Source organism: Lissotriton vulgaris, chromosome 1_1 (assembly GCF_964263255.1).
Source record: "Lissotriton vulgaris chromosome 1_1, aLisVul1.2, whole genome shotgun sequence".
Classification (NCBI taxonomy): Eukaryota; Metazoa; Chordata; class Amphibia; order Caudata; family Salamandridae; genus Lissotriton; species Lissotriton vulgaris.
This window is the reverse complement of record NC_141685.1, coordinates 838,097,056-838,123,338: the sequence shown is the minus strand read 5'-3', so window position 1 is coordinate 838,123,338 and position 26,283 is coordinate 838,097,056. Positions and strand designations below refer to the sequence as shown.

The following is a 26,283-nucleotide window of genomic DNA, read 5'->3' as shown; positions in this document are numbered from 1 at the left end:
GTGGTCAAAGGATGTTAAGTATAATGTTTAGTGCCCCTGTAAAGAAAAAAGACACTACATGCCCTATACACTGATAACATACTGTTTTGTAGGGGTAGAAATGCCTCATGAGCCAACCAAACGTCCGGGTCCCTTCTGCTATTTAGCACCTGTCAAAAAAATGGAGTTCAGAGTCCCATTTTTACTTATATTAGAGTAGTGGAGATAGTGCTGCTCTCTGCCGTATGTGGTCACGATTTCAGCGAGGAAATTCCTCCCGACCGACCCCTCCGTGGCTCCGGTGATTATGCCACAGAGAGTCTAAGGTACGGGTATTTGTACCTTTTCCCGGGGCTGCGATCATTGTTAGATTGGATAATTACCGTTTCCTGCCTACCCTTGTAAGAGCTTCCTGCCGGTTCTGCTCACGACTCAATGCGTTAGTGTTGCGATGCCGCGCATGCGTGCTGCCCGTGGATCAACACGTTTGTGTTGCGAAGTCGCGCATGCGCTATGCTGGTCCTCACGTGTGCACCCAGTGCTTGGTAGCAATGATCCAGTCGTCGTTTACCATGTGCATACGTACGGTCGGACGCATGCGTATGCTTCTCTTTGGGCACCGTTCAGTGCGTGTTTGATGAGCCTCATATAGATCGTACTCAAGCTAGAGGGGATTTATGACGGAAACCGTTATTAATAATTGTTTACTCGAGCGAGCCATGATGGGTACTCTTGGGTCCTGTAGATGTTCCCTGAACCCAGGTAGGGAGTTAATAAAACCCAACATCGGATTAGTAGGTTATCCTATGATACCCGAAATGGTGTTTAGCGATTGATCAGATAGATAGGGTAGCATCTACCTAGACTGGGTTGTGATAAACTTCGCAGTATATATGTGCAAGCATTCAGCCATTTGCTCAAGGCATTAAAGTACACTCAGAACAATTGGGTAGAGTCCACCTAGACTCGGTTGTGGTGAACATCGCAGTGTATATCCGCAAGCATTTAGCCAGTTGCTCATGACATTAAAGTAGATTCAGTTGGTTTCCAAAAAGAGAAGAAGAAAAAGGGGGTGTTCAGATAGACAATCCCTATGATAATTGTCCCCAGGGGATGTCATCGCTCATGCCTTGGGTACTAGTCCCCAGGCGGAAAACCCACCTTTGCTCTTTTTCAAAGAGTCCTTGTTCTGATGGCAGCTGTTCTACTACTATCCACTTTATGTCGTTGACACAGTGTTGGATTTCCAAGAAATGGGTTGCCATCTTTGTCGTGATCTTTTTACAACGTATGTTGCTCTTGTGCTCACCAATTCGCACCTTCACTGGCCTTGTGGTCATGCCTATGTATTCCAATTTACACGGGCAGGTAATCATGTAAATAACATTTCTGCTATTACAATTAGTCAGTGTCCGTTGCTCCCACTTGGTTCCGTTGGCAAAGAGCAAATGTTTACTTTTCTGTGTGAGGTGGCCGCTTGCACAGTTTCCACATGGGTAATGGCCTCCCAGGCCATGTTGTGAGAGCTGTAGTTGTTGTTGTGGTTTTGGGCGCGTGTGGACCAACATGTCTTTGAGGTTTTTCCCTCGTTTGTGGGCAAACATTGGTTTCTCAATGCTCAGGGTCCCACTATTTAGAATGCGCCAATGTTTTTTCAGCAATTTGGACACTTCGTTGGTGTTGGAGCTGTAAGTAGTCACACATATAGGTCTGGTGGCTACCTGATCTGTTGGGATTTTGTTTTCTAACAAAGCTTCCCTGTTATTATTTCTGGCCCTTTTCATTGCGATATCAATAATCCTCTCTGGATACTGTCTTTTCTGCAATTTCTTTTTCAAGTCTTGTGCTTGGGCCTTGTAAACCTTGATCTGGGTACAGTTTCGCCTTAGTCGCAGAAATTGTCCGTAAGGTAAATTTGTCCGGAGATGACGTGGATGAAAGCTGTCATATCTGAGGAGGCAGTTCCTTGAGGTTGGTTTAAAGTGTGTGGTGGTGTGCAATTTGCCATCCTCAGAGGAAATATTTAGATCAAGGAACACCAGTGTCTTGTTAGAAACTGTGTGAGTGAATTTCAAAAAACGATTCTGCAAGTTCAGCCATTCCATGAACTGTATTACCGTTTGATGGTCACCCTGCCAGATTACGAGCACGTCGTCGATGTATCTCCTCCAGGTGACGATGTGTTGCTTGTATGGGTTGCTGGTGTGTAAAATCTTTGTGCTTTCCAAGTGGTGGACATATAGTCCTGCCAGACTCGGCGCGAATGTACTGCCAATACTGGTGCCGTGGCTCTGGAGGTTTAGGGTCCCATCGAACTCAAAAAAGTTTTTTGTTAGTGCCAGCGGGATGCACTCCATTATGACACTACGTGGGGTCTGGTACTTCCAGTTGGCACTGTACAACACCTCCTCAATTATAGTAATGGTTTCATCATGAGGGAGGCTTGTGTACAGGCTTTCCACATCCAAACTCAGCAATAGTTGGCTGTTTGGGTCAAAATTGAGGTTTTGTAACAGTTGCAGTACAGATTTGGTGTCCTTGAGGTAAGTATTCGTCCCTTGTACCAAGGGGCGCAGAAAAGCATCAGAGAATTTTGAGAGTGGTTCCAGGATGGAGCCTATGCCCGAGACAATGGGTCTACCGGGTGGATTTTCCAGACTCTTGTGTATTTTGGGAATACAGTAGAAGTATGGTATTCTTGGTGTTCTTTGGACTAGGAATTAAGCTTCCTTTTTGGAGAGCCAGTTGTGTGCCAGGGCTTCCTCTACCATGCCTCCGATGGTGATCCTGATGGATTCCGTTGGATCTACGGGTAAGATGGTGTAATTGCGTCGGTCTGACAGCAACCTCATGCACTCTTTTTTATAAGCTTCTGTTGTCTGTACCACCTTTGTCAGCGGGCTTAATGGTTATGTCACGATTGTTAGCCAGTTCGCGGATAGCCTCCTGTTCTCGGCGGCTGGTGTTGTGAAAGACTTGGTGATTCCCTCTGTCCATATCTTTTAGTTCGCCCATTACAGCATTTTCATAAGCCAGAACCTCAACTGGTAGAGTGTTGTCTGGTGGTGTAAAAGTCGATTTGGGTCTCAAGCCTGTGTCGGTTTCGGGGATCCTCTCTTTCCCTTTGAAAAAGACCTCTAGTTTGATTTTACGAATGAACTCCTGTACTTCTGTATGCAATCTGAATAGATCCAGTTTGTTGGTGGGGACAAAACCCAGTCCTTTGTTCAGGACCTCTTTTTGAGAGTCGGTTAGTTCCCAAGGGGTGATGTTTATCACTAAGTCCCCTTCTGGCTGGTTGATGGGTTGTCCAGTAGGGCCCCTGTCATGCTCCTTGTGTTCATACGTGGATCTGGTTGGATCGGGTCTTGCAACATCACTGTGTTTCCTTTTCTGTTTCGGCCGCGGCGCGGTCCAGGGCGTGATGCTAAAAAAGGCTGGTCCTGATAAAACCCGGTGTCAAACTCGTTTCCCCATTGTGGGTACATGGGACCTGGTGGTGGTGGACCATAGTTGTATGGTGGAAAAGGGCCCGGTCCCCCGTATTGGGAATAGTATGGCTGTGGTTGGTACTCTCTCCATCCTCTTTTTAATCTATATCTCCGACCCCTGGTAGATCTAATCAAGTCATTCGGCATATCAGTCATCAATTATGCCGATGACACCCAACTGATTTTCTCACTTGGGGGGACTGAGACAGTTTCGAGGGACACCTTTCACCGCTGCATGTCGGCGACAGCGGATTGGCTACGAGCTAACTCACTCCAATTTAATGGATCAAAAACGGAAGTACTCCACTGCTCCCTAGACCGCCTCCTCCGCGGGCTACCGGACAATTTTTGGCCTACTTCCATCCCGGGTTCGGTGGAAGCTGCAAAATCGGCTCGTAATTTAGGAGTTCAGTTTGAACCCAACTTACAGCTCGATGCCTCTGTAAACAGGACCGCAGCAACTTGCATGGGCTTGTTGCGTGCCCTATGGAAGATCCTACCAATACTTCCCTGGGATGCCAGAGCAGAGGTAGTGCTCCATTCTCAGTAGGTTAGACTACTGCAACGCACTACTTCTGGGAGCCCCTAAGACCCTGATCTTAAAGTTGCAGAGGATCCAAAATATGGCTGCTAAACTGGCTCTGTCTTTGCCACAATCGGCCTCATCATCTGCAGCATTAGCTGATCTGCATTGGTTGCCGGTCCAGCAGAGGATTGCCTTCAAGGCTTTATGCCTTGTATTTAGGGCCTTGCATGGACTAGGACCAATACCAATTCAAAACCTCTTCTCATGGTACCAAGCTGCTAGACCTTTGAGATCCTCTTCGGCGTTTCTGGTGAAAACTCCTAGGATTAATAGAGTGAGGATGGGCGGCCGTGCCTTTAGTTTCACGGCCGCCACACTATGGAACACCTTACCTTTGGCATTGTTTAGACAAGATCTGCCCTCTTTTAAAAGGGACCTTAAGACCCACCTGTTCCCAAGAGCAATGTAAAATACACCTCGCCTGACGGTTAGACATAGTCTCAGCGCCAGGATACCCTTTCGGGTGACAGCTGCGCTTAACAAGCATCAAATACAATACAATACAATTTGTCTTGGGTATTGTTGACCTCATTGTCTTGGTGTTCCGTTGTACCTGGAGTTACTGGTTGTACTTGACCCAGATGATCCTGTGTCGGAACCGTCGCTGTTAATGTCGCTGTTTATGTTCCGTGGGACGTAGTCATCCTTTGTGTATGGGTATGCAGTCTCTGGGGTAAAGCGATCCTTATCTTTGCCCAGTTTTTTAAATTTGCTCTGTTTGAGTGTGGCCTCGAAATCCGACATCTGTTGGTTCAGTTCGTCCGAGTTCGTCGAGTAAACAATTATTAATAACAGTTTCCGTCATAAATCCCCTCTAGCTTGAGTACGATCTATATGAGGGTCATCAAACACGCACTGAACGGTGCCCAAAGAGAAGCATACGCATGCGTCCGACCATACGTATGCTCATGGTAAACGACGACTGGATCATTGCTACCAAGCACTGGGTGCACACTTGAGGACCAGCATAGCGCATGCGCGACTTCGCAACACAAACGCGTTGATCCACAGGCAGCACGCATGCGCGGCATCGCAACACTAACGCATTGAGCCGCGAGCAGAACCGGCATGAAGCCCTTACAAGGGCAGGCAGGAAATGCTAATTATCCAATCTAACAATGATCGCAGCCCCGGGAAAAGGTACAAATACCCATACCTTGGACTCTCTGTGGCATAATCACCGGAGCCACGGAGGGGTCGGTCGGGAGGAATTTCCTTGCTGAAATCGTGAGTACATATGGCAGAGAGCAGCACTATCTCCACTACTCTAATATAAGTAAAAATGGGACTCTGAACTCCATTTTTTTGACAGGTGCTAAATAGCAGAAGGGACCCTGACGTTTGGTTGGCTCATGAGGCATTTCTACCCCTACAAAACAGTAAGTTATCAGTGTATATGGCATGTAGTGTCTTTTTTCTTTACAGGGGCACTAAACATTATACTTAACATCCTTTGAACACTAAGGGTGTCATGTTCTGAATAACGCTATACGCCAAATCTACAAAAAATGTGTGTTTTATGTTATATGCCAGTGAGTCCAGTTTGTCACCTTTTTTTAATCCCACTATAGGCACGATTGACACCTATAGTATGATACCTTAACCGCAACTTCTGTCACCTGTAACCACTGGTCACTTTACCTATGGTTTTTGAAAAGTAGACCACCACAAAAAACATTTTTGTCTTCTTCTCTTGACAGGTCGACCATTAAGCGGCGTTTTGTTAGGTACATTGTTTTACCTGCACTATAGTTCTCACTTTTATTAGAATTTCTGATACAAGGTAGAGAAACGTGAGTAAGGTGGGGATTTGTGTACGCCGTCCTGAAGAAGGTGTTTTTACACCGAAACATGTTGACGCACACAGAGAGGAGGTAATGCACATTGTTTGCGTTATTAACCTCCCACACTTTATTTTAATAGCACCAGCACGGGGGCCCATTAAAGATTTTTTTGTCACCCCACGAGCCTGGTACTTTTTAAACTTCACTCACTTAGATCTAAACCCCAACATACACTCACATTTAAAACCCCCGTCCACACCACACATAGTCTTCTCAAGTGCTCCCGCGTATCCGTAGGTCGCAGTACGCCGTACCCCGTAGAGGGGTACGATGACCCCGATGATGAAGCATGACACCAAGGGGCCTGTTGGTGTGTGAGGGGACCAAAAACAAGGGTGTCCCCCAATTTTGGAGGATACGCCCTATACTCAAGAAGTGGATTCCTTTTGTGTATTTACATTTGTCCAGGGAGAACGAATCCATTTCGATCTATTTCACTCTCTCCCCCCTTTGTTATTGATAAAGCTGCCTCAGATGTACCTGCTCTGTTCTGTGCCATGGCCTGTTGATGCACTTAGCCCCTCTCATGTGCTGCCTCAGATGTACCTGCTCTGTTCTTTGCCATGGACTGTTGATGCTCTGTGCCCCTCTCATGTGCTGGCTCAGATGTACCTGCTCTGTTCTGTGCCATGGACTGTTGATGCACTTAGCCCCTCTCATGTGCTGCCTCAGATGTACCTGCTCTGTTGTGAACACTGCCCTGTTGCTAATAGGATGCTGCATTGTGCCCTCTCATGTGCTGCATCAGATGGACCTGTTCTTTGCCATGGACTGTTGATGCTCTGTGCCCCTCTCATGTGCTGCATCAGATGTACCTGTTCTTTGCCATGGACTGTTGATGCACTTATCCCCTCTCATGTGCTGCCTCAGATGTACCTGCTCTGTTCTGTGCCATGGACTGTTGATGCTCTGTGCCCCTCTCATGTGCTGCCTCAGATGTACCTGCTCTGTTCTGTGCCATGGACTGTTGATGCACTTAGCCGCTCTCATGTGCTGCATCAGATGGACCTGTTCTGTGCCATGGCCTGTTGATGCTCTGTGCCCCTCTCATGTGCTGCCTCAGATGTACCTGCTCTGTTGTGAACACTGCCCTGTTGCTGTTAGGATGCTGCATTGTGCCCTCTCATGTGCTGCATCAGATGGACCTGTTCTCAGCCATGGACTGTTGATGCACTTATCCCCTCTCATGTGCTGCCTCAGATGTACCTGCTCTGTTGTGAACACTGCCCTGTTGCTGTTAGGATGCTGCATTGTGCCCTCTCATGTGCTGCATCAGATGTACCTGCTCTGTTCTGTGCCATGGACTGTTGATGCACTTAGCCCCTCTCATGTGCTGCCTCAGATGTACCTGCTCTGTTGTGAACACTGCCCTGTTGCTATTAGGATGCTGCATTGTGCCCTCTCATGTGCTGCATCAGATGGACCTGTTCTTTGCCATGGACTGTTGATGCTCTGTGCCCCTCTCATGTGCTGCATCAGATGTACCTGTTCTTTGCCATGGACTGTTGATGCTCTGTGCCCCTCTCATGTGCTGCATCAGATGTACCGGTTCTTTGCCATGGACTGTTGATGCACTTATCCCCTCTCATGTGCTGCCTCAGATGTACCTGCTCTGTTCTGTGCCATGGACTGTTGATGTACTTAGCCCCTCTCATGTGCTGCCTCAGATGTACCTGCTCTGTTCTGTACCATGTCCTGTTGATGCTTGTTGCCCCTCTCATGTGCTGCCTTAGATGTACCTGCTCTGTTCTGTACCATGGCATGTTGATGCTCGTTTCCTCTCTCATTTGCTGTATCAGATGTACCTGTTCTGTTCTATCCAGTGCCCATGCTCCAGGCTACTCTGGGAGTCAACCCCTATTATGTGCAATAAAGCAAGTTATTCCTGTGTAGTGGTTTCGCTGTGTCATTCCTGGTTGTCTCCTTGCATTGTTGATATATTGGTGCTATCGTAAATGCTGTGTCCCCAACATGCCCCTCCACCTCCCCACGTCACAGCCCCGGCAGGTACTCCCCTTCCGACAGCGATTGGTGTGTTTGCGTACCTGCGTCGTCGTCGGCGACGGTCCATGACTTGCTGGTGGTGGAGCACAAAGAGGAGCGGAAATGCGTGTAGAGCTGGGTCCATGTCGGCGATCTGCCTGTGGTGGGTATCTCTCTGCAATGTTTTGCCTCTCCGCGGGGGCGAATCCGCCGTGTTCAGGCTGGTGGTTTTTCCGCTGCGATTTGCTGTGTCTTTTCCGCCATCGTGATTACGTGGACGGTCGGAGACGTCATTCCATACGGCGGTGTCTCTGGATTGGTCAGGTCCGCCGCGGGGTCGGGTGTATTTACGCGGCAGTGCTTGTTCTTCCGCAGCGTACGGAAATTTGACAGTGCTTCCCATCCTAATATGGCGGACGGACTGGCCGCGGCTGGCGGACTGAAAAAAGGCATTTTCCGCCTACTCCAGGCCGGCGGTCGTCCTTCCGTCCGCCATCCTAACCGACCCCTATGGTAGGTATTTGGGTTAACAAACAAAAAAGTCTACGTCTATGCATAGCCAACAAAGCTGGTAAATCCCTGGAGTCTTACTTGAAATACAAACTTCAAAAACCCACTATCAGCGTGATCAAGGATGAGGGCAGGTCTGTGCATAGTAATCCAAATAAAATAGCAGACATATTCAAAGGTTTCGATCAAAAACTATATATTGAAAATACCACTTTAAATCATACTAAACGCAAATATTACCTAAATGAGACCACCTCACCACACTATCAGAGCAAGAAAAGAACTTCATAAATGGACCAATCACCAGACAGGAAACTGAAGAAACTATTAAGAAACTTAAAACTCGTAAAGCCCCAGACCCTGATAGATATAATGCTACCTTTTTAAAAACATTCTACACTTCCCCATCCCCTCCTCTCTTTAAACTCTTTAATCACTTCGCAATCACTGGCCAATTCTCAGGCACACCAGCTGAAGCCATCATAACAATTATACAGCTGAAGCCATCATACCCATCTCTCCAAAGAACTATAGACTGATCTCGTTTATAAATTTCAATTGTGTAAAATCTATGCCACGATACTATCTAACCATCTACAAAAACATATTGCTAAACTCATCTACCTCTCTCAGGTGGGTTTTTTAAAACACAGACACTCCAGTGATAACACTAGAATTTTATGCCACGCAATTGAAAAGGCAAAGCTAATAAACCCCCCCATAGTCCTGATCACACTGGGCGCAGAAAAAGCATTCCACAAGGTCGATTGGACATACCTAAAATCTGTATTAGAAAAATTAAACCTAGGAGACACGCTAATCCACATGATTATGGCCCTTTATCACGGACCAAGGGCAAAATTCAGAACTGTTGGAACTATCTACTCCACTTTTACATTTAAGACACGGCACCTGACAAGGCTGCCCTCTCTCCCCCTTCATTATTTCTATTAGCTATAGAACCTTTCCTACACCACCTGAGAAATGGCCAAGAAATGCCAGACAATACTTTGATAGTCTCCGAAAACGCATGCACAGCCATTCCAGCTATAATGAACTCATACAAAGTTTCTTGGAGATCTCAGGATCCATGCATAATGATAACATTGAAGTCAAACTACTTAACAACTTGAGCAACAAAGAAAAATCACGAAATCAGGCTTGCCTTGGCATCTGGGCAGCATTAGATATTTAGGATTAGAGTTTACCCACAATCTCATCACCATGTTAGAAATGAATGAAAATATCCTTCTGAAAAAAATTACCTCACCACCAGACAGTTGGTTGCAGAAATTCCTGTCCTAGTGGGGTAGAGTCAAAACAAAAAAATTATGATTACGCCGTAATTTACACTGTTACTTACCTATCTTATCAGTGTATGATTCCTATGACCTTGTCTGAAGATTTTTTTGAAAAAGATAGATAAAGCTTTTTACAACTTTCTATGGCTAGGAAAGAAACCTAGAATCTCTCTCATGAAACTCAAATTGGTTGGACGTGGAAAAAAGCCTGATAAATAATATCCCACTTCCAGCAATCTTAACAATGCACACCTCCCGACTTCCACACTCTAAGTACATCATTCAGAACACCAGCCAAGCTCTAATATGCATAGACATACGATCACATGTCAGAATATGCAACTCTAACATGGCTTTATTTGGTATTACCCCAAACTAAAAATAGATGATCAACTAACATTACAGCAAGACTGGCCAAAAAAGGGTAATAACATGATCAAAGACATCTACGAGGACAATTCTCCCAAACCCTTCTCTAATTTGCAAAAACAATTTGGTTTAGACAACATAAACTTATACAAGTTCTTGAAACTCAAAGTCCAAATCTCAAAACACCTCATGGGACTGATTAGTGCCTTGATGCCCCCCAGGGTGAGTCAACTGATTAAATCAGGGCACATGGTGTCTTGAATATCTAAATTGCTTCTCCCAAATCCCCATAAAGCACATACTAAGAACGAACGGAAATGGGAAACAGAACCTAACACCAGGATTATCAGCTTTGACTGGAAGTGCATACATATGACTCCCATTGCAAATAAGATCTCTCCAATGCTTTCCAAAGCAAAATATATGATTATTAGTAGAACATACTGGACCCCATCCGAACTGGACAAGCGTAACCTCAGTCAAAAACCTATGTATTGGAACAGCAAAACTCTTGTAGGAGATTTGGCTCACATATTATTCTACTGTCCTATCCTAAAACCCTTCTGGGACAAGATCTTTGCATAAAACACACTTTCCATATCGAACCCACAAGAGAATTTTCATACATACTCTTGGGCTACTTCGATCCTCAACTACGAAATGAAAATGACCAATACCTTTTAGACTTGAAGCTCACACTTGCCTGCAAAATAATTCTTAACAACTGGAAAAACTCTAAAGTGATTTCTTTCAAAATGTGGCAGGAATGGCTTGCCTTTCTTAGAGGCCCTGATAATAGAACACTCCAAGTCACACCTTGGCGTTCATCTCTCAGAACAAAGTGGGGCTCACTTGATGCTTCCTCCTTTAACTTCAAGTCTCCTTGAACAAGCCCTTCTTACACTTCCCTGGGACTTTCACACTATATCCCCCAACCACAGAGCTTTATAAACCACAGACTCAATACTAGAGCCCTTTAATGATTCTAATGGTTCTTACCAGGGCCGGCTTTAGCATCGGTGGCGGCCAGTGCAACAATCTTTGTGAAAAACAAGGTCATGGGGGCGTCAACCGATTCCCTAACTACCACCCTCCAATGGTACTCCACATCTCCCCTTAGCCCTTTCCTCAAATATACATACTTTATAGTGAACTCAGCCCAATGTAGAGTGTCAGAGCGCTTTACATCACTAACATATTATACAGAGACAATAGGTCATACAAGTTTGTAAATCAATGTATAGGAAATCTTACTTAAGACAATGAGGACTACAAGGCATATGAATCACATATCATCCATACTTGTATTATTTATATGTTAAGACTTCTTGGTTTGGAGAAACAGAGGGGATGGTTTAATAAGTTTTCACGCAGCACAGCCCTCAAGGTGCTGTGCTGTGTTGTGTGAAAAGGGGAGTGCACAACAGTACCATATCTACTAAAATATGGTGCTGTTGCTCTCACCTCTAGTGCCGACTTTCATAATGTACTATAGTGCAAAAGTGTGTCTATGTTGTCAAGCATAGGTTTTATACTGGAAGTGTACCCTTCCAGCACTAATTATCTGCTTTGACAAAGTTTAACACTTTACCACTTTTCAAGCGTGCTGCTCTGTACAGCACAAATACAAAGTTGGAAAGGTTTGGAAAAAGTAAGTATTTTCTCCAACCCCAACCTCGAGGATGTGAAATTGTTTATGACACAAAGTTAGTAGATAGAGATTTGAATCAGAATCCATTGATTGGGCCATAGGAATGTCCATGTAAAACCCCATGACATGCCTTCTTGATGCAAAGAAGCATTTAGTACTACTTATGTTACCATAGTGCTACTTTCCAACACAATTCAGGTTTTCCACTGGAAAGTAAACCCCATAACAACAATTTGAATCAGGTTTGCTTCCTCTCTGTAATGAACCCCAGGCACAAAGTGTTAGCAAACCTGTCCATTAAATACATGATTTGAAATGGAACACACTGATTGGGGTGTCATACTCATAAAATTGAATTAGTACCTAAAGGAGCCTTTTTTTATCAATTTTAGACTAGTGAACGATTGAGGGAAAAAGCAATAAGATTCTAAACCTATGCTATGCAATTTGCATGCAGCCCTTTGGTGCTAGTTTGTTGCGCAATGTGCTACAGTGGAAGTCTTGTAACTTATCACTCCAAATAACAAAACACTCTCAGCAAGTCAAGAGCAACTCTTCGACCTTGATATCAGTGCGATGGCACTTGTAGCAGAGGCCTAAAAACAGCACTGACCGTTTGAATTATAAAAGCCTACAATATTCAGGGTTCTGTGGGCCTCTCTGGCCCGTTGGCCCAGTGCCACTGAACCTGCTACAACAATGGAAGCTACACATTGTCACACAATTTACTCAAGTGCTAAAGCTGGGATAGAAGTGCGTAAAAATCAGTGTGGGGATTGATTTGCCGCCTTTCCCAGATTTTGAACTAATAAGGTGGGGAAAAACAGCTTCAGGAAATTTTCCTAAGGTTTGTGTCATAGGGACATTAAAATACTGGTCTGCCAGGTGCTATCCCTAAATGAACCAAAGAATCAAATATAATAATTATTACATCCATGAGCCATGCAGTCTGACATTTAATTCAAGAGTGGAGCTAGGCTCTACGTTGCTCTGCCACAATCAGGTCACTGATAGAAAAGGTTTTCTTTACCTACCGGCCTGCTCCCAATATGCAGCTGTCCCATCCACTAAAAACGCATGGCAGCTCGCCAACCGCTTTTGGAGCGCCCCTGAGATTTGACACCCGGTGCGGTGGCACTGGTCGCACTGCCCTAAAGCCGACACTGGTTCTTACTCAGGCCAGATAGCCACTCTAACACCCCTCTTTCTCCTTAACTTAGTACCGACAGTCTGCCGACAGTCTACTTTCATTTTCACCTGTGTATATGCCTCACAATATGATTTGTTGTTATAACGAATATTGCCACATTAGTAATTATATAGAATATCCCTGTACTATCTGCGTACTAATACAGTTGATGCTAGAACTGGCTTGAAAATGGCAGAATATAATACACCGCTTTATTCCTCCACAAACTGTATCCCCTTGCCTCTCATGATGGTCCAGGCAGGTTGACCGTCTCTCTCTCTCTCTACCTGTCATATGCTTGAGATGCAATGCTGTGTCACTCTGTGTTTAATACGGAGCTAATCAACATGGGTGCTATTTCTTTGCAGTTGAATAACCAGTTGAATAACCAAGTTATTATTGCTTATTTTTTAATTTACCTTGCTTGCTGACCTGTTATTGTTTGCCTAGTTAGTACATTTATGAATGTATCAATTTACACATATTTTCATCTTTATTTTTTAGGTTACATTTTTATCCAGCACAACACAACTAAGTCTAGGGTCAGTGTGCACAATAAGCACAGTTGTCCAAAAGGGATAGGGAGGTAGAACAGATGAGCAGAACAAAATGTATAGATACAAATATTGCATATACATTCGGCTGCAACCCTAATTGTATAGGCCGCTATGTGATACCGTTCCTACAGATATGGGACTGCGTATTGGACCAACACAAACTTCATAGTATAGTGATTTAGTCCATGTATACCATGCGTAAGTTTGGTTATCTCATAGTACCACATCCAACCCCTAAACTGACCAGGGTAACAGATGTTGTTGGCAACCTCAAACATGGCACTCTGATTCCCAAGGAATCCGTGGAAACGGAGCTAACCCTTTCATTTGGTCACTGGTGCATGCCCAAAGTAAACACCAAAAAGATACGACAATGCATTTTCAAACATTGATTGAAATGATTGTATTTTTGCATAAAAAGCATGAGCTGCGATTATTAGAAAGATGAGATATGTTACTGTGATCAACATTGTTAGGATGGTAAACAATATGAACAATTCAACCATGTTAATTGTTGCTAATCTTTGCTTTCTCCTATCTGTATCTAATATTGTACTAAAGACAGCATAGCATGTGCACCATTATGCCAGATCAATTGAGAAAGCCTAACCCCCATACCTTAGTCTTAGGTGTCAGGAAGCCAGTCGCAGTGTACTGGTTATCTTCCTTAGAAGAATGGAGATCGGAGTCCGTAGGGCTGCATGTCAGTCACAGTTTGCAGTGGTTCCATGATTATCCCAGCATGGAAATGACCCTCTCAAAAAGCTTTAGCACACAATTCTTTTATATAATAAGATGCTGCTCTTATCAACCTTGGCAAAGCAGCTCCTTTGGTTTTGTCTAGCTATAATGAAGTGTCTCCTAACAAGCATAGAAAGAAAGGAAAACAGTGGCACTGTGTTCTTCATGTACAACCCTAGAACTAACTGTACAGACCACAGGGCGTCAGTGCTTATCACAGACACGCATACAGCACATTCACACATTAGCAGAAAAGTATGGCATAGAGCACTAAGAGAAAGAGATGTTAACCCAAGGAGTTGAATCTAAAATGGACACTCCACATGTGCCATGCAACAGCTACTCCTGTGAAGGTTTCTTAGATACACTTGTTAGCCACACCCCTTGTAGAGTCTCCACCTTTTGTATCCCACTTAAAGCACTGCATGTGCCTCTTAATAGCCTCTCTTCATGAGGCAAGTCAACCTTGAGTTCAGGCCTGTAAAGTTTTCAAGTTGGTCTGCAATGTTTAGCTGCATTACAGTGCAGTCCCTTCTCTGAACAATTCCCCACTTGTTTACCATAAGGCTACAGAATTTCTGAGATTGATTTCTTGTGCTGTAGATTTTACAGATTGACTACTACAACCTGACCAAGTTCTATGGGACAGTGAAGATGGAGGCCAGGATATTCGGAGTGATTGAATACGGTGACAGGGGCTCCCTTCGGGTAAATATGTGTACTTCCTCACGTGTGTGTGTTTGTGTAATTGCGTGTGTGTGTGTCAGACATTCGCATGAGCAGCTGTACAGTATACAAATGACTCGGCATGGTTGCCTTCCCTGCCTGCAAATTGCAAAACCTGAGGATCTCTTGAGGAGCATGAGATTGTCAGGACATGGGTGCTTCACAGTAAGGACCAGATCTCTCATTCCTGTGTCTGGTACAATCTTGTGAGCTACTGTAGTATGTGTGAGTGAGTGGATGTGATAAATTTTCGCGGTTTAGTAATTTGTTGTACAGAACGTTTCTAATGACTAAACAACTACCACTTAAACAACGAATGCCTAACCCACGAAGGCTAAACCACTACCAAAGCCAAACCACTACATTCGGTACAACGAATTACTAAACCCAGAAAATGTATTATTTTTTATTTTACCAGAATCTACCACTACTTTAAAAAAATTGCATGTTTTAAAAAAAATGTAATTAAATTAAACAAGATGTTTAAATTAAACAATTTTATTTAAATAATCTTTAAATTATCAATCTAATAATCGTTTTTTACAAATACTGACGTACTTACAAAAATACAGCTCTCACAGAAAATATATATATATTTTTTTAAATGGATTGCAGTACCTATTTTTATTTGTAAAAATAATTCACTTAAATGAAACATAGAAAAAACGGCCATCCACCATTTTGAAACCATTTAAACTTTGACAACCATAGTTAACAGTCGCATCGAGGACTGATCTTAATCACATCACCGAAAAACAAACCAACACTGCTATCTACTGGCCATACACGCTAAATTAAAACAAACTAATATGTCTACATCGTAATTAAAATCAGGAAATATACAAATACATTTTTAAAATAATATTATACATTCCTAAATTATTAAATATAGCCAAATATCAACATCCAGTTCCAAAATATTTTATTATAATTGCACTTGCATTTAAGATTAATTATTTACATTTTGACACTTTCCTCTGATTTAGTAAGTCGTGGTCAGGTGGTTGTTGTTCGAGAACAACAGTAGTGGTAATAAGGTCGTGGTTCTGGTAAAGGTCGGGGTTAAGGATTCGTTGTTTAATACACTTGTTAAGGATTCGTTGTTCAGAATGCTTCCCTTGGCAGCTACCTTTTGAATTGATGAAAAATGTTTTGTTATGATTGTTCGTAGGCGTGAGGCATCTCTGAACCTAGCAGAATCAAAAACAGATTGTAGGAAAGTGGTGGTTGTGAGCAGCGGTGAGAAGTTGTGTGTTCTCCTAGGGCAGAGGTTTCCACACTTCAGTCACTGTGAATATTTTCTTCATGGCAAAGGCATGGAGATGGGTCACTCTGACCCATGAAAGTGTAGATAGGCGCTCCACATCCAGCCATGGTGCTAGTGTGGCAGCATGCAGTAACCAGGTTATACCTTAACTTCCAAGCTTCTCTGGGTAGCTGTCCTCTTCCAAAATATCTTTGTATCTCATGCAGCATTTTAGCTGAAGTCTAGTGATATCTTGGCCGTTTTGGTGCACGTTACATGCCAGGCAGCTCACCAATGACACAAGCCCTGTTACACCCCATCATAGCTGCATTGGGGTGCACACTTTTTACTGCACTACTTCTTAGCTCAATCACGCATTGAATATCTTAGATAGGCTGTAAATACAGTCAGGAGGACATAAATCTTTACCTGAGCAAGTAGATGTTGCCATCCATCTGAGGGGCATTGCCACAGCCAAGGATAATAAATCAGGAGCATAGGGCTACACCCGCCTTTACATGCCAGGGTAAGGACCATGCCCCGTTCCGTTCATAAACTTCCTGCAGCATCCTACACCTACTTCTCCAAGATGGGATCCCATGGCAAAATCAATGAACATATTTCTCTCCATGTCACATATAGAATGTTTATGACCTTCCATTTCACTCTTCCTTTGTGTTTTTGCTGCTTCTGGCACCTCTGTTGTGTCAACTCAAATCTGAAAAGGAACTAAGATGACTGCTATCTCCATTACACTGCCTAGTGGCAGGGAATGCACTTTGATCTTAAGACCTTATGATTACTTGATTGATGTGTCTGGAAAAAGAACCTGTGACCCAATAATTGTCAAACCCCAGAAGTTGTATCAAGGGCATATTTAATTATGTTTTCTTTCCTCTCAGGATGTCCTGAATGATAACATTTCGTATCCCGATGGCACCTTCATGGACTGGGAGTTTAAAATATCGGTCCTGTACGACATTGCCAAGGTTTGTACCAGGGAAAATGGATGGTATGGGTCCACATCATTTGCATTGATGGTGGTTTACCACTTATGAGATGTTGCCAAGACACAACAAATGTTAAATGGTTAGAATTATTGTCTATTCGAGCCTTTTAGAGAATTAGACTACATTTGGCTCTTTTTTTCGTATTTAAATGTATGACAGTATCTTATTAATTAATGCTCTGAACAGTAACGTTTTGCCCTTTTCAGGAATTTGCCTGGGGCTTGGCAAATCAACAAAGTCAACGTACACTGCCTGCACAGCAGACTTCCCTGCCCTTTCAAGGTCAGGCCATGCGCCCAAGAGCCAACAACCTGGCCTTCAGGGGAAGCTCTCATTTCAAGACTCCACCCCTCTGGCCACAACCGCCAAGCCTCCTTAGTGCGCCCTTACCAGTGTACAGCCATCCAGTAGGGGGCAGGATCAGCCACTCTTGCAGTGGCGGCAACACATTACATCTGACATATGGTTCCTGCAGAGTGTCCAACAGGACTATGCTGTGCCACTTCTTTGTCACACACTGCACCTGGCACCTGCGTCAGAGCATTTCTCGGAGGACCATCTGCCCGTTTTTAGTGCAGGCTCTTTTGGCCAATGGGGCCCTAGAAATGGCACCGGCTTTGGAGATGGGGACTGGATTCTATTCCCACTACTTTCTTATGCCGCAGAAGGATGGATGCCTCCATCCTATCCCAGATCTTCACCCTCAACGCCTTTCTGTGCAAGAACAACGTCAAAATGCTCAGGATGTCTCTGCCCTGGATCCTGGAGACTGGATGGTGGTGTTAGACATGCAGGATGCTTAATTTGACATCCCTATTCCTGCAGGCCCACTGATGCTACCTGCATTTCAAGGTGTGCCACAAGTACTTTCAGTGTTCCTTATTCCTTTTCAGCCTCATCAGTGCCCTCCTGGTATTCACAAAGGTGACGTAGTGGTCACTGCCCATCTTCGGAGTCCAGGAGTACTAGTCTTCCCTTAGCTAGACACTGGCTGTTGAAGGTGGGCTTGCCCCAGTTAGTAGAGAATCACCTCCAGATGACGGCAAACTTTTGGCATCATTGGGGTTCTAAATCAACCTGCTAAAATCACACCTGACTCCTTTTAAAAGGCTCCCCTTCATTGGAGCCATCCTGGATACAATGTGCTTTCGAGCCTATGATCTTGAAGTTTTAGTCCTTATCATTGGTTTCACTGACGATGGCTCTCAGGCTTCTTGTCCTTCTAGCCACTTGCATCCTGCTTGCTGACCATGGTAGATGGCGCATGCAAATTCTTCAGTGTGACTTGAAGTCTCAGTGGGCCCAGCACCAGGGGAACCTGTCAAATTCCATTCAGGTGTTGGAGGAGACTGCAAAAGAACAGCAGGGGTGGTTGCTGACCAGCAAATGGACCAGCGTTAGGGCCCACTCCTGCTTCCTCACATAGTCCATCCCCCTCTCAGCATTGCCGGTGGTAACAAATGCATTGCTACTGGGTTGGGGAGGTCATCTGAGAGAGGTGGAGATTAGAGGCCTCTGGACTCCAGCAGAGCCCTTCTCCCACATTAGTTGGCTGCAGTTAAGGGAGATTCGTTTGGTGTTGAAGGCTTTCCTGCCCTCCATCAAGGGACAACGGAGCAGATTCTCACGGACAACACCACTACCAAGTGGTACTGCAACAAGTAGGGCGGGGTGGGATCCTTGGTCCTGTGCCAAGAGACTCTACACCTTTGGAGCTTGCTGAATTCCCAGGGGGATTTCCCTCACCGTACACTGCTTGGCAAGATCTTTAAAGGGTAGGGATGACTAACTCAGCCAGCAGCTCCTAGCAGATCATGAATGGTAAATGCACCCGGAGGTGGCACAGGGCATCTTCTGATAATGAGCTGGCTCAATCTATTCACCACTGCCGAGAACATGCAATGTCAGCACTCTTGCTCTCTGAAGTTCCCAAGAAGGCTCTCTATCAGAAATGCATCCCATCGACAGTGGGGCACTGGAAGTCCTGTATGCCTTCCCTCTTCTACCTCTCATACCACAAGTTCTGAAGATCAGGAACAATTTAACCACTTTAGGAGGACCTCCTGTTGTAGCAGCAGGGCAGGGTCCTGCACCCGCGCCTGCAACACCTGCATCTTCTTGTGTGAAGGCTGTACAGAGACAGTTGATCCCCCTTTGATCTTCCTCCAGAGGTCATCAATGTCATTTTTGGAGCCAGGTGTCCATCAACAAAATCTGTTTATGAAGGGTGTGTGCTTTGGTGTGGTACATGCCAGTTGGACTTCTTACTGGCAAAACTGTTGGATGTGTTGTTTATTTGCTTTATTTTGGGCCCAGCAAAGTCTTGCTCTGGACACACTAAAGGTTACCTGTCGGTCCTTTCCGCCTTTTTTCACATTTGCCAGACCAACCGTCCTTGGTTAGATCACTGTTGTGATGCATTTCTTAAAAGGTGTACAGCATATGTTTCCACCTAAGCCCTTTGTGATGCCACAGTGAAACTTAAATCTGGTACTCATATTTCTGCAGCTAGAAGTGGTCATCAGAAGAACACATGTTTCTTACCTTCTGTAATACTCTTTCCGGTAGATACTCTTAAATGCAGATTCCTCATCGCTCTCCCACCTCTTCCATTCTGTGGTTTGCTCTCTTCCATCTAAAAAGATCCCAATTTAGGAATCTGCTCTCTAATTCATTCAATTTGTGAATAGACTCTTCAGCTGAGGACAGGGAAGAGTTCAAGAAAGAAACTGAAGTCAGCGTGCATGGATGGTGCATTATATCAAGCTTTGTTCATCACTTCCGGAGCGGAATGGGGTCAACACGGAGTCAAACGGCATGACGTTCTGGCATGCAGGAGCACTTCTTTTGAGATTTCTGGAGCCAGTCTGGCACCTGGGAAAACTCACAAGGTGAGGACTCTGCAGTTAGATAGAGTATCCACCAGGAAGAGCCTTATTGAAGGTAAGTAACTTGTTCATCCTACATTAATGGGCACAAGTGTGTTGTAAACTGCAGTGAGGAAATGATGATCCCTGAAGGACGCCCCATGTCTTTAAGATTCATGGATGGTGTGCGTTTATTCTGTTTTTTTAGTTCCAAACTATAAAAAGGGAATAAAGGCAGGAAACTCCTGCAATCCTGTACTCTTTATAAAAGTGTACGGTGGTCAAGGATGCTGTTTACAAGACTAGCAGTAGCTAGTTGCTCCTTGTCAGATTAGTTAAATAGCTCCAACTTTATATCCATCTATGTGTTCTCATCCCTCTGACAGGTCTGGTGATTAGTTTTTAAGATTCTATACGTACCTACAGTTGTATCACTTATTTTCTATTTTTTTGCTGTTTGTGAAAAGGTGAAAATACAGTAACTGCTGAAATGTAGTCAGTCAAACTGTATTACGTGGTGAATTAAAACCATTACAATATAACATATAAATCATAGAATGGTCTTTAATATGAGTGTACTAGAACTATGTTACGCGTGGGTTCATCAAAAAGCATGAAATTATAGAAATTATTAGTAGCACTATTAACAAGTTAGCAAACTTTTTTAAAGTTAAATAGATGTCTCCTCAAGAGTCTCTTTTCCTAGATTTTGGGAGACCGGGGGGCATATTTACAAGGAGTTAACACCCCCAGAACGTCCTTTTTCCTATGTTCTGGTGCCACTAAGTCCTTCGCCTTGTTTACAAGGCGGGTTTAAGCCACTTAACATGGCTTAACGCCGCCTTGTAAAAAATGCCTCTTTTCACGCAGCCATTATCGTAAAACGGGTGTGCAATGGGTGTTGCAGTGTGCATTCCGCCGCAACACCCATTGCTTTTTGATGCTGCCCAAATTTACAAGGTATGAGGCAATTTCTCCTTGTCTTTTGCTCTTTCCATGTGTGCTGCATTCTGCAGCACACATAGAAACAGCAAATCACCTGAAGGGACTGCGGTGAGTAGGCGGCTGCCTGACCTCACGCGCGGTCACACGGTGCTAATACTGATTGTAACGCTTGATTCTGAAAGCGCGACTTGAAACTGATTTTAATTTAAAATTTTAGGCGATTGAGGCTTTTAATTCTCCTACACCTACCTGGATTCATGTACTCTGACTGCTAACCGCCTCGGTCCCCGCAGCTCAGCTGTTTGAGAGGAGGGCGTGTTAGCAGCAGACTGACCCCGGGCTGCACTTCTTGGCAAAGGGGGCGGAGCCGCGTCTCCGCTTGGATATCTATTCAGGCTGCTGGGTCAGTGGGCGCTGGAGGAACTGCGGTGAGTATGTGGCTGCCTGACCTCACGCACGGCCACACGGTGCAAATCCGGATTGTAATGCTTGATTCTGAAAGCGCGACTTGAAACTGATTTTAATTTTAAGCAATTGAGGCTTTTAATTCTCTTACACCTACCTGGATTCATGTACTCTGACTGCTAACCTCCTCGGTCCCCGCAGCTCAGCTGTTTGAGAGGAGGGCGTGTTAGCAGCAGACTGACCCCGGGCTGCATTTCCTGGCAAAGGGGGAGGAGCCGCGTCTCCGCTTGGATATTTATTTAGGCTGATGGACCAGTGGACGTGCAGCGGACGCGCTCAGCGGGCGCACCGACGGCGCACCAAAGGTGCGCCAAAGGTAAGCCCGTCTGCGCAAGTCCACGCACGACCGGGCCCAGGGGCCAGACCCCCTGTTCAACGATTAGTGTACTCAGCCAAAGAGCTACACTCACTGGACTCAAAAACTTATTCCATCAGTAGGTCCACCTTCGGTAAGCTAAAGGAAGTAAATATACTACAAAATCGTGGTCATTGGCCCACCCAAAAATGCTCCGGAAATAAAACCAGCTCGGCTACCAAACGTCAGACTGAATTGAAACTGACAAGTCTGAACACACGGTCTTTACAAAAACACCACTTAGAAATCTTCACCCTCCTCCAGGATGAGGATATAGATATATTGGCACTTACGGAAACCTGGTTGGGAGATAGTTCAATACCAGATATCATTGCTTCCCTGCCAAATGATTATGATGCCATGTGGCACAATTGTAGTGACAACATTAGAGGGGGGGTGTGGCAATCTTGTTTAAAAAACAATTGATGGTCACGAAATTAATGGCAGAGACTGTGGACTCAGCAGACATACTCGGGGTAAAAATTACCTTTAATAATTCATGTCTTGCTCTTTTGACGGTATATCGTCCCCCCAAGGCAACCCCTCAGTTTAATGACTTGTTTACAACCATTATCTCTGATATCCGCACACGCTACCAGAGAGTACTAGTAGTGGGGGATTTTAACTTACACTGGGATAAAAAAAACAAATATACCGTAACTCTACAGCTGGAGACTCTTATGACCACATTAGGTTTCCAACAACTTGTAGAGGTGCCCACGCACAATAAAGGTCACACGCTAGATCTTATCTGGACTACCCACCCGGAGGTTACTCTTATAGACATTTTACCTTGTCTTTGGTCAGATCACTTCTTAATGAGTTGCTGCATCCCAATAGAAGGTTACCCGACCCACTCACCCCAAATATACAAAATGGTACGTCAATGGAATAAAATTGACCTAGCAACTCTGACAGACCTCCTCTTCACATATACACCTCCTGCCAACAAACAAGGGAATTTGGATCAAGAGTGTTTAAACTTCACAAAAAACCTATGTTGGGCCATTGATCAGGTAGCACCAGAGCGGAAACATAAGACCAAAGAAGCAGAAAAGGGGCCCCTTGGTTCAATTCCTCCTTGAGAGAACTTAAAAGAAAGCTTTGTTATACTGAAAGACTGTGGCGTAAAACCAATGATCTTGCAGATCGAGATAAATATAAGCCAAATATAAGCCATCGCTCAATTCTGTAAACAGAAAGAAACCTTCAGAATTCAGACAGAGCTCAGTAAAAAAAACAGGTAAAAACAGAGGTTCCAATAGATTGTAATACCTTTCAATCTTTCTTTCTGGAAAAAGTCAGGCTTATTCGTTAAGACATCAATATTACTTCCATTAGCTACCCTTTACTGCTGTGCCTTCAAAACCCCTCTCCAGATCACACCCTCTCCAGTTTCCCACAACTGGACATAGCTTCCCTTAGGCAGCTTATGAACCGAATTAAAACAGGCTCCCCATCGCATCCATGCCCTCCTAGAAACTTCCGAATGGCGCTCCCAGGCCTAGAGGGACACATCATCTCCTTACTCAACAACTCGCTAGATACTGGATATTTGCCATCCAGCTTTAAAGAGGCAGGAGTTAAGCCCCTAATAAAAAAAACTATAGGCAAATATAACTTAAAAAACTATAGGCCAATATCCCAGCTACCTTTTCTGGCCAAAATCCTAGAACAACATGTCCTGAAAACGCTCTCGTCATTCCTGGAGGCTCACCATCTTCTCCAGGGACGCCAAGCAGGGTTTCGAGCCCATCATAGCACCAAGTTGGTGATGCTCTCAGTGCTTGATGAGCTTAGAGTTATGGCTGACGGTAAAAAACCGTGTGTCCTGATATTATTAGATCTATCAGCGGCATTTGATACTGTCAGCCATACTCTCCTACTGGACAGATTGGCCACTTTAGGTATACAAGATCTAGCTCACCAATGGCTTGAATCCTTTCTCTCTCGCAGGATACAAAGGATTCAATTGGGGGATGCAACATCTGACTCGGGCTCACTTCACTGCGGAGTTCCCCAGGGATCTGCATTGTCACCACTCCTTTTCAATGTTTATTTGCAACCCCTAATTACAACTCTGGCAAATATGGGTTGCAAAATTTTTAACTACGCGGATGACACCCAGTTGTTGTTTAGCATTGACAACACGGCATCTGCGCAGATTCAAGTTCAAAACATTCTAAGCTATACCGTGAGTTGGATGACTGCCAACTCACTAAAAATCAACCCGGACAAAACAGAGGTCCTGGTTATCCCTGCAAAAGAATCACCCTGGAGTGATCCGTTCTGGCCCCAGGACCTAGGTCCTACCCCCAAAACAATGTTCAATTGTAAAAAGTGTTGGCATAAAAATTGATCATGAACTTTCAATGGCTAGCCAAGTCTCATCAGTGGTGGGCACTTCTACGGGACTAATTAGACAGCTACGGAAACTGGTCCCCCTTCTTTCTACTTCTACACTCCGTACGATAGTCTCAGCGATTATAATGTCAAGGCTGGACTATGGGAATGCCCTCTACCTGGGTCTGCCCCAGGCTTTGATAAGTAGACTGCAAGTGGTCTTAAATGATGCAGCTAGATTGATCTTCAGGTTGCCGAGACGGACCCATGCCTCACCACTGTTGCATAAATTACATTGGCTCCCCATAAAACAGAGAGTGAAATTCAAGAGCCTCTGTATAGCCCATAAAGCTATACACGGCCTAGCACCTGTCTATATAAAAGAAAGCCTTGAGGTTTATACTCCTGGACGCACATTAAGGTCTTCTGAGGCACAACTGTTGTCATGTCCTCGGTACAAACTGTCCTCTAAAGGTGGTAGATCTTTCTCAGTGCTGCTTCCCCAGCTCTGGAACAAACTACCTGAGCATCTCCGCAAAGAATCCAACTTGCTCCACTTTCGGAAATCGCTCAAAACTCTCTTGTTTAAAGAAGCATTAAGCACAGTTTAACCTCTGATGACCCGTGTGCCTCTAACTCACTCAGCTGCCGCTTTCTCTTCCCTGGGCCCAAGCGCTGAGAGACCTGTCGGTGACTTGGCGCTATATAAATCGAAATTAACATAAACATAAAAAATATTGTTTATGTGCAGAAAAGTGTCCTGTCCTGCAAATAAACAATAAGCGCTAGGCAGCTTCTTTAGCGTCAGCGCTAGGGAAACGCAGGGGTGCACCGTATTCTTGTTAATATGGCGCATGACTGCGTTTTGAAACTGATGGACCGCTGCGTTTCCAATTTTGGCGTATCAGCCTGCTCTGCCAGTTTCTAGTAAATATTCTAGTAAATATGCCCCATGGTTTATTACTAAAAAAGAGAAAGTAGGATAAACTTGGACACTGCTTTTTTCAAGATGAGCTGCTTTTTCAAAGTACAATACTGTTTCCAGAAAACTTTCCCCTCAGAGGACATTGTAAACTTTAGGGTTTTTCCTACAAGCTTCTGTCCTTGTATGTCTGTATAGAGACTTTATTCGGTTATATTTCACACCATAAAAGTGCACATATATACAATTGTAAAACAAAGATGTCCCACGCGTTTGCCACTAAGTTGGTAAGAAGTGGACTAATGGTGCCACGTTTTTTGTTGTTTAGCAATACCAATCACACAGATATAGGTGGAACAGGAAATCAAATTACTGGACATAGGCCAACCATTATGGACATTTATCAAACGGCAAATTATACCAATATAGCACACATAATACTTATATTCAGGTCAAAACTAGAAAAAGAAAGCCGGAAAATTGTTTTTGGAAAAATATATATCATTTGTGTATTTATTCAAATATTCACAGTTATCACAGTTGTAACAAATAGTTAAAAAAATATACGTGAAGTATATTATACATTTCATTAAAAGCATGTAAAAAATCACAAAGATAAACAAAACAATATGGGTTTAAAAATTCGAAAGAACAGGGGTCGACGCGGCGTTTCGGTTAAGGAGAAACAATAAACAACCTTCTTCAGGACCAAGTTCTGTATTTCATAATGGCTTCCAGATATATCCTGGAGTGCCGGGGCCGGTTGTAAAATCCGGACAGTAAATGTGTTATGTATTCGCAATGCTTTTGATGTAGCATGCGCAGTATTGATCTCTTGTATTTGTATTGGGAAGATTCACACTCTGGTAGTAGGAGCCACCGATATTGGTTTTCAAATATGCCAGATTTTAATGACTGGCAACTTAATACTATCACAAGCTTTTCAATTGGCTTGTGTTTTGATTTTGGCGTTCATAACATGGCGGGGGTTCTCCTGCCGCTGGGATTTTGAATTCGGCCTCCCTGCTCCTACTCCGTCAGCGTTTCCTGGGTTCTGTTGAGATCGTCACAGCTTTTCCCTTTTACGCCCCAGAGTTCATCTGGTGTTCTTAGTGCGATCTATGTAAAAGCACAGCACTCTCTTCAGGTCCAAGAGATGGAGTCTCTCCTTCTCCTTAGAAGGCTGAGACGGAGCAGAGAATG

General features: G+C 44.2%; 1 protein-coding gene across 1 annotated transcript in view; it reads left to right on the top strand.

The window, feature by feature from the left end:
* Window positions 1-26,283, top strand: part of LOC147747989 (guanylyl cyclase C-like) — a 679,125-nt gene that overhangs the window by 461,089 nt on the left and 191,753 nt on the right. Inside the window, exons 15-16 of the mRNA XM_086957579.1 lie at window positions 14,805-14,909; window positions 17,076-17,162. Coding sequence (XP_086813705.1) covers window positions 14,805-14,909; window positions 17,076-17,162 — 192 coding nt within the window. The remainder of the gene's footprint in view (window positions 1-14,804; window positions 14,910-17,075; window positions 17,163-26,283) is intronic.